General features: G+C 33.2%; 1 protein-coding gene across 1 annotated transcript; it reads right to left on the bottom strand.

The window, feature by feature from the left end:
* Nucleotides 1-1222: 1222 nt before the first annotated feature.
* On the bottom strand, nucleotides 1223-2753 carry LOC125191795 (probable esterase D14L). Its single transcript, XM_048089213.1, has 2 exons — nucleotides 2269-2753; nucleotides 1223-1780 (listed from the first exon to the last, which is right to left on the bottom strand). Exons 1-2 carry the CDS (start codon nucleotides 2634-2636, stop codon nucleotides 1336-1338), a joined length of 813 nt encoding a protein of 270 aa, XP_047945170.1. The 5' UTR covers nucleotides 2637-2753; the 3' UTR covers nucleotides 1223-1335.
* Between the last annotated feature and the right edge of the window lie 4709 nt (nucleotides 2754-7462).

The raw sequence follows: 7462 nt of genomic DNA, 5'->3' as shown, positions 1-7462 counted from the left end.
TAGCAAGCATAGTTCCACCCCCTCAACTCGCTTAGAAACGAAAAACTAGGAATAAAAAATGAAAACTACTTAACTGAGGCACAATTAGGGCTGGATCGATACAGTATATTGTATTGAAAATTTTGTATCGTTATCATATCGTAAATATCGATATGAAAAGAATTTCATATGGTTACCGTATCGAAAGTTTAGGTACACCGGATTTCGGTATACCAAAATTTCGATATGGATAATACCTATAACGTTACCGTATCGAAATTTAGGTATACCGTTATGAACGGTATATTGAAATTAAATGGATATCTATTTATGATTTTAGGGTTGCCAATAAATATATTTTGAACATATAAATAAACTAAATGGATATCTATTTATGATTTTAAACTTTTAATCTTGAAAAAATAAATTATATTATTATTATAATCGATATGTATCGATAGTACAATACGTATTGATTTTCGATATATATACTGATAATATCAATATATATCGTATATTTGATATAAAACTATATACCTTAGTATAAGAAAATTCATATCGTTATCGTATCAAAAACTTACGATACGGTATTGTATCGTACCGAAAATTTTGGTATACCAAAAATTCGATATTTTTTAGTACGATACAATCGATATACCATCTTTTTGGTATATTTACCCAACCCTAATTATTACTGCATTAATGGTGGTATAAGTTGTAAATAACTTGATGTATAGGGTAATAAATTGGGCTAGCTTTTCATAAATGAAAATGCTCATATTTTTATGGAACAAACGAAAATGAAAAGTGCACATATTTTTATGCGACGGATGGAGTATTTGATTTGTAGTTGTGGGACTAATTTGGGTGTGGCCTGGACTCGTCCTGGGCTAAGTTTTTTATGGTTCTAGGCCTAGGCTGGGTTGGGTTTCAAATAATCGTGGGCTTGGGTTGGGGCTGAAAACGGTCCAATTAGAGATCACTTCCACCAATGAGCTCAGCCCAGACCTACTTTGTTTCGCTGGTCTAAGTCAACTCATATCGAGTCTAAGCCTTGCTAAGCTGAGTCGGTCAGATAAATTTGACAACTCTACTTTGATATTAGACCTACAAAGACATTGGCGGAATTCAAACTTATAATCTTTGATATTAGGATGATCTAATATCTAAGATTCGAATCCCACCAACATAAATCTCAATTTTCCTTAATTAATAACCAACATTTCAAATTTTGCGAGGATTATTTACATTTAAGAACTTCCATAAACGGAGAGCTAAGTTAAAAATAATAAAAACACAGTAGCAAATAAGAACATTAAGGATACAACAATAGTGATCATCCAAATATAACAAGAATCAAGCAGCAATGTTATAGCGAATGTGCCTAAGCAGCACGGGCACAACAACTTCGGGTGAGCTGAGCTGCGGAAGGTGGCCGTCGGTTGACATGACCTCGACGATGGAGTCCCCACCAAGGTTCTGGTGGAGGTACTCAGACACCACCACCGGCACAGCCAGGTCCTTGACGCTCTGGATGATGTGGCACGGCACGGTGACGTGGCGAAGGAGAGGCCTGACGTCGCTGTAGAATATGGTTTGGGCGACGCTCAGCGCAATGTCCGGTCTCATGTTGAAGAGAGTCCGGCTGAATTCCTGCACCGACACGGACTCCATGTCGCCGCCCACGCACAGCGGGGCGAACCCGTCGCACCATGCCTTGTAGTTCGATTTCATCGCCTCGAATAGCTCTATCAGCTCCGTCCGCTCAAATCCGCCGTAGTAGTCCGGCTCGTTCACATACCTGAATTATTTCAAATCTGTAATTCAGTATTTTTTTTTCTCAAATTAGTTTAGAATTATGAATTATTCCAACCAAATGACTAGTTTTTGTTTCTTCAAAACTCAGTGAAACCCAATCAAACACTTGAAATTTCAAATTAAAAAAAAATCCTAATTCGCGCTTCTAATAAAATTCGCATTTCACTTCTATACGAAAACACAAAATTAATGAAGCAACGTACTTAATTCGCTCTTCTAATTCAGAATTGTGAATTATTCCAACGAATTGACTAGTTTCTGTTTCTCCAAAACTCAGTGAAAGCCAATCAGTTGGTTTCACATTAAAAAAAAAATCCCTGTTCGCGCTTCTAATCAAATTAGCATTTCATTCTCTACGAAAACACAAAATTGGATGAAGCAACGCACTTAATTCGCTCTTCTAATCAAATTAACATCTGAAATTCGGCAAAAATCAGTAAATCAGAGCGAGAGAGAAGCGAAGCGACCAACCTAGGAGAAGCAGAGATAGTCAAAATCTTCGAGAAGAGATCGGGGCGGGAGATGGAGGCGATGAGCCCAATCATGGCGGAGACGGAATGGCCGACGTATATACACGACTGCACCTGAAGCTCGTCCAAAATAGCGAGAACGTCGCAGGCGTAGCCGTCCAGCGACGTATACCTCTGGAAATCGAAGTAATCCGGATTGGTGGTGCCGGCGCCCATGTTATCGTACAAAATCACACGGTAATCGTCCACCAAGTGCGGCACAAGATGCTTCCACACCGATTGATCCGTGCCGAATCCGTGCGCGAGCACGATCGTCTGCTGCCCTGAGCCGATCACGCGAACATTGTGAGCCTCTTCCGCGATTCCCATTGTTTTCAATTTTTTTGATTTTTTCCTGTAGAGATTTTTGGTTGTGTGAATAAGTGGACTTTTGTAGGCTGTGTTTGGAATAGGAGATGAGAGGTGACAAATAATGCCACTTGATTTATTAATAGATAGTATTTTTTATATATTTGATTTGAGATATGAGTTGTTATTATGAACTAAATATGTGACATTATTTGTGACAGATACTTGCCACCTACTTTGTGGACTAGTATGGTAATGTTTCATTCGATGTGAGTTATGCATACAGCTTGGTGTTTGCTTCCTCTCTTTTATTGATTTATACTGCTACTAGTTTCTTGTTTTGGTTGTAAGTATAATTGAAAACTACAAAATATATTTGGATAGATGATTAAGTATTTTGAAATTATATGTTTGAATATTAGGCTGCATGCATGCATTGACTGGTTGTGTATTTTTTTTTATATATAATCGTTTAGTTTAGGATTTCTTTTAGTGGAGAAAGATGGACCACCAGATTTCGTGAGCCATTTTGCGAGCTCGGGTCAATGTGTTCGTAAATTTTTCAGCATGTGCTTGCTTTGCTAGCTGCTCGCAAAAGTTTGCGTCAAGGCTGATAGGGAGCACACTATTTGCTTGCAACATTGCATTTTGGCACATTTGGTTATTTTGCGATTATTTTGGTGCTGGAAAAAGATCCAGCTTCGCTAATAAGAGTTACTTCTCTAATTTGGGGGGAAAGTGAATTTTACAGTATATCTCTAAAAAAAACAATGAAGCATATAGATTGGAGATTAATAATGTCATTGTTCACCAAAAGTTGCCGGCTATAAGAAAAGTTCCTTTTTAACTATTATAATTTGAGTATGAGATTAAAAAACATGATCTTTAATACTTTTGCAATACAAGAGTTATTTTTATATTCCAATAAAGGAAAAGGAATAAAAAGATGCCTTTGCAAGTAAAATCACTCACCCCTAATATCTTTCTGTATTCGATTCTATTATTGATTGATTGATGGTCTCCTTTATTTTAATCTAAAAGCAGTATTTGGTTTTGATTCTTAGTGATTTGGTTCCAAATTGTTGCTAAGACAATCAAAGCCTAAATTCATTAACAGTTCCTCATACAAATTTTTTTTATCGTATCCCTTAGTTAAAAACAACCATAGGTAAACCACCTTCTCTTCACTAAAATTTTCATGATTTTTTTTTAAAATTTTTGCTAATCATATCTTACTTTATTAAAATATGAAATTCTTCAAATTTTAAAATTTACAAAACATGAAATTCATTAAAATTTAAAAATTATGATACAATCAATATCTTAAAGTTACATATGATGTGCAAATAAATCTTGGAGTAAGTATCAAATTTTGAAAATTCAATTAATTTACATTCAATTTAAGTTTAATTAAGATTGGAAAAATTGATAAAAAAAACCTAAAATATGGAAAACTAAAAGTTACTTAAGTTTTGTGTAGAATTACAAGCATTATAGTGGAAAAACTACTTATATATATAGCTCCTTCAACGCAACGCAAAATTCACTTATGTTTTCTGTAGAATTAATTATGTCTCACAAAACCTAATCTTTTACTAATTCATGGACACAATTTTAAGTATAAGTTGATGTGAAATTTTTATATTAGTTTAATTCAAAAGGAGTAATTTTTATTGATAAAAAATTGATTTTGTTATTAAAGTTATAAAATCGGTCACAAATAATACTCATTCGTACGCCCAAATAGTGTTCTCACTTCAACCTGTAATTGATTGATGAGGGGGCGCATGGCGGGATAGCCTCCCCCCGCTTCAAAAAGTAACGTCTATTCCTCCAAGGAACTTGCAAGGCATTCCGCAAGTGTTTCGTCACGAAGAGAGGTGACCAAGACTCCGTAGGTTGCTATATAACGTGGGGGCGTGAAATTACCCGATTTAGGGCCTAAAGCACATGGTTTTAAATTACAAGTTTCTTAGCGTCTTCTTGCAACCATAATTTGATAGGATAGATAACTTATTTATATATCTTAAAATTATATGATAAAAATAATTTAAAATATATGTTTTTATCATGTTTTATTTATTTATATATCTTCTCTCCCGAACTGCCCACGATATACTACTATATCTTAAAATACTTTTTTCTAGTATTTTCAAAATCTACGTTCCAAACAATGCATAAGGAAATAAAAGCACAAAAGAAAGAGCAACAAAATTTGCGAACCACATGTTAAAGATATTATTACCTGCAACCTAACTCCAATAAATGCCATCAATAAATGTTACGTGACATTTCTTTATATAAGGAATGGTTAGTATATATTGGAGCCACACGTCCATTCTATAATTTTAGTGTGGAGTTGTGGGTGAAAATACCCCAAATGGATGATAATGTTTGATAGGAATAAGAATAAGATAAAGATAATGAATTGTAATGTAGTATAAATATAGATGGATTTGTCATTTGTGTATAATGATAGAGAAATGTAGCTAACTGAAACTTGAAGAATAAAAATCTGTAAGGCCTAATTGTGAAGAGATATGGTGAGATATTTTATCAAATGTAAGACAATAGGGATCTGATTCCCAGCCATGCATATATGCAAATATCTATTCCACATGCTCTCAAGATTCATGTGCAAAATTTTGTCATAATAAATTTCAATGCATCTCCTTCCATTCATGTCGTTTTAGGGTGTTTCTGACACTATAATTTAAATTTTGATCTCACAATCACGATTGAGCCTTGATTGATATTAAGAATATTAGATATGTAGTTTGTATGTGTCTCTATTTTATTCAGGGAGAGTGTGTATATCGTTGTAAAGTTATAATGAACAAATAAGGGACAAAATGGGTCCAAATTAAAAATTTGACAAATGAGGGAAAATGTTATCAACACCAATATAACCATGAATTAGAGATAAGCAGTAGTAAACTATAATACTATTGTAAACTTGAGTAAAAAAAGTCATCATGAAGTTAAAGTTCAAATTACTTAATTTTATAATTAAATTTTAATACCTAAATAATTATATTTTCACAATAATTATCTCGATTTATTACGTCAACCATGATAATGCAACATCCTCGGTGATACAGTTTTTAATAAAATTACATAGAGTGTAGTTAAGTCACGTCAATGCTTTGTGATAGTATCATGCTTAGTTCTTTTTGTAAGTAAGGAGATATGTATAGATAGATTATAAGGAATAAGTGCAATTCCTTTAAAGTTAAAAACTATTAACTTAGAGCAAATTTTGATGTTTCCAGTAACCTTTTAAGTGGTAGTATTAAAAATAAGTTTTAGATTGTAGCCAATTTCCTAGTGGCCCTTCATTAAATCCGACATATCTACGAGACATATTTTATCCTATTAGACATATTATTTAATACTCTCAATTTAAAGAATTAGTGTGTCGAAACAAGTTATTTCATATACTAATTCAGACTAAGCCACGTATAGTTCAAAGCTAATTACGAAGAATGAGCTGGAAAAAAAATCTATTTGAGTCAGGGTTTGAAAAAATTACACACTTTTAAAATGTTATCTCTTATTTATAAAAGTAATACTCTCCCCCATTGAAGATGACTCACTTTCCTTTTTAGTTTGTCCCAACCAAGATGATTCATTACTAAAAATGAAAACCTCTTTATCTCTACTTTATCTCTCTCTCTTACTTTACTCTCTCCACTTAATACACAAAATAAAGTTGCATAAAATCCCGTGCCGCCCAAGAAAGGGGTCATCTTCCTTGAGATGGAGGGAGTATTATGGACATTTTAATGAACAGTGGAGCCAATTTCTGAGGACGACATAACACGCCAAAATTGAGCTAAATATCTAATATTTGAGGCCAAAACTAAATTTAATCTTATCCCTTTGAGAGCCAATCTAATATCTTGGTAAATGTTGGAATACGATTGATGAATGAAAGGTTGGGTAAATTTATGGGCCGTCACCTCTATAATTAGAGTTATAGTGGGCCCGACTTTTTTCCTTAGATGGGCTGAGATGAAGGTGCCCATGATTTAAAGAATCTACAATATTAAATACTACTACTAATATTTTTTTATTGAAATTCATATATAGGGACGCGATCGTATGAATAAGTGAATTCCTGTAAAAATTAAAACAAATTTCAGTCATTGGATCTTGTAATGTAACCGTTAGATTCATGTTACGTGTCATCTAGTAATGTAGATTACTAGTCAAATAATGTAACTTAGCTAATAATGTACTATTTTAGTACAATAATGTAGTATTTTAGTCTAATAATGTAGATCGGCTGATAATGTAGCATCTTGGGCTAATAATGTAGCTTATCACAATCATCCAATCTAAGGATCCAAAGGCTGAGATTTATTTTGATTTTTAACAGAATTTCACTTATTGCCCATAGTGCGCCCCTTCATGTATATATAATATATTTGATCATATTCATCAACTAGATTTCACTCTACGTTAAAGTATTTTATTTTATTTATTTTTTTACCTAACTTCGTATGTCATGCTTAATATCATCTTAGTAATACTTTATAAAATGAATACTGAATTTAAATAATGAGACATGAATTCGAGAAGATGGCGAAAGTAATTGGAAATAAGCATATTTGGACCTCTTAATTTACAATAAAATTAACTCGGCCAAATTGAATGAGTTGCATTTTCGAATCAAGTAGATAAACGAGAAATGCTTCTTTTCATTTGTAAGGTAGAACTGAATAATTTGTTCTAGAAAAAGAAAATTCATTACTAAAATAAGTAGGCATTCAGTGATTTGTTTTAATAGCGTGTAAAAAGTTATTGGGGTCGATTAGAAATTCAATGGGCGAGAATATTACATG

This window comes from Salvia hispanica, chromosome 6 (assembly GCF_023119035.1).
Source record: "Salvia hispanica cultivar TCC Black 2014 chromosome 6, UniMelb_Shisp_WGS_1.0, whole genome shotgun sequence".
Classification (NCBI taxonomy): Eukaryota; Viridiplantae; Streptophyta; class Magnoliopsida; order Lamiales; family Lamiaceae; genus Salvia; species Salvia hispanica.
This window is presented reverse-complemented; position numbering and strand designations above follow the sequence as displayed.

Coding starts and splice junctions, on each gene's coding strand:
- LOC125191795 (XM_048089213.1), bottom strand. CDS start 2,636: ATGGGAATCGCGGAAGAGGCTCACAATGTTCGCGTGATCGGCTCAGGG. Junction 1,781..2,268: donor ACTATCTCTGCTTCTCCTAG/GTTGGTCGCTTC, acceptor GAAATAATTCAG/GTATGTGAACGAGCCGGACT.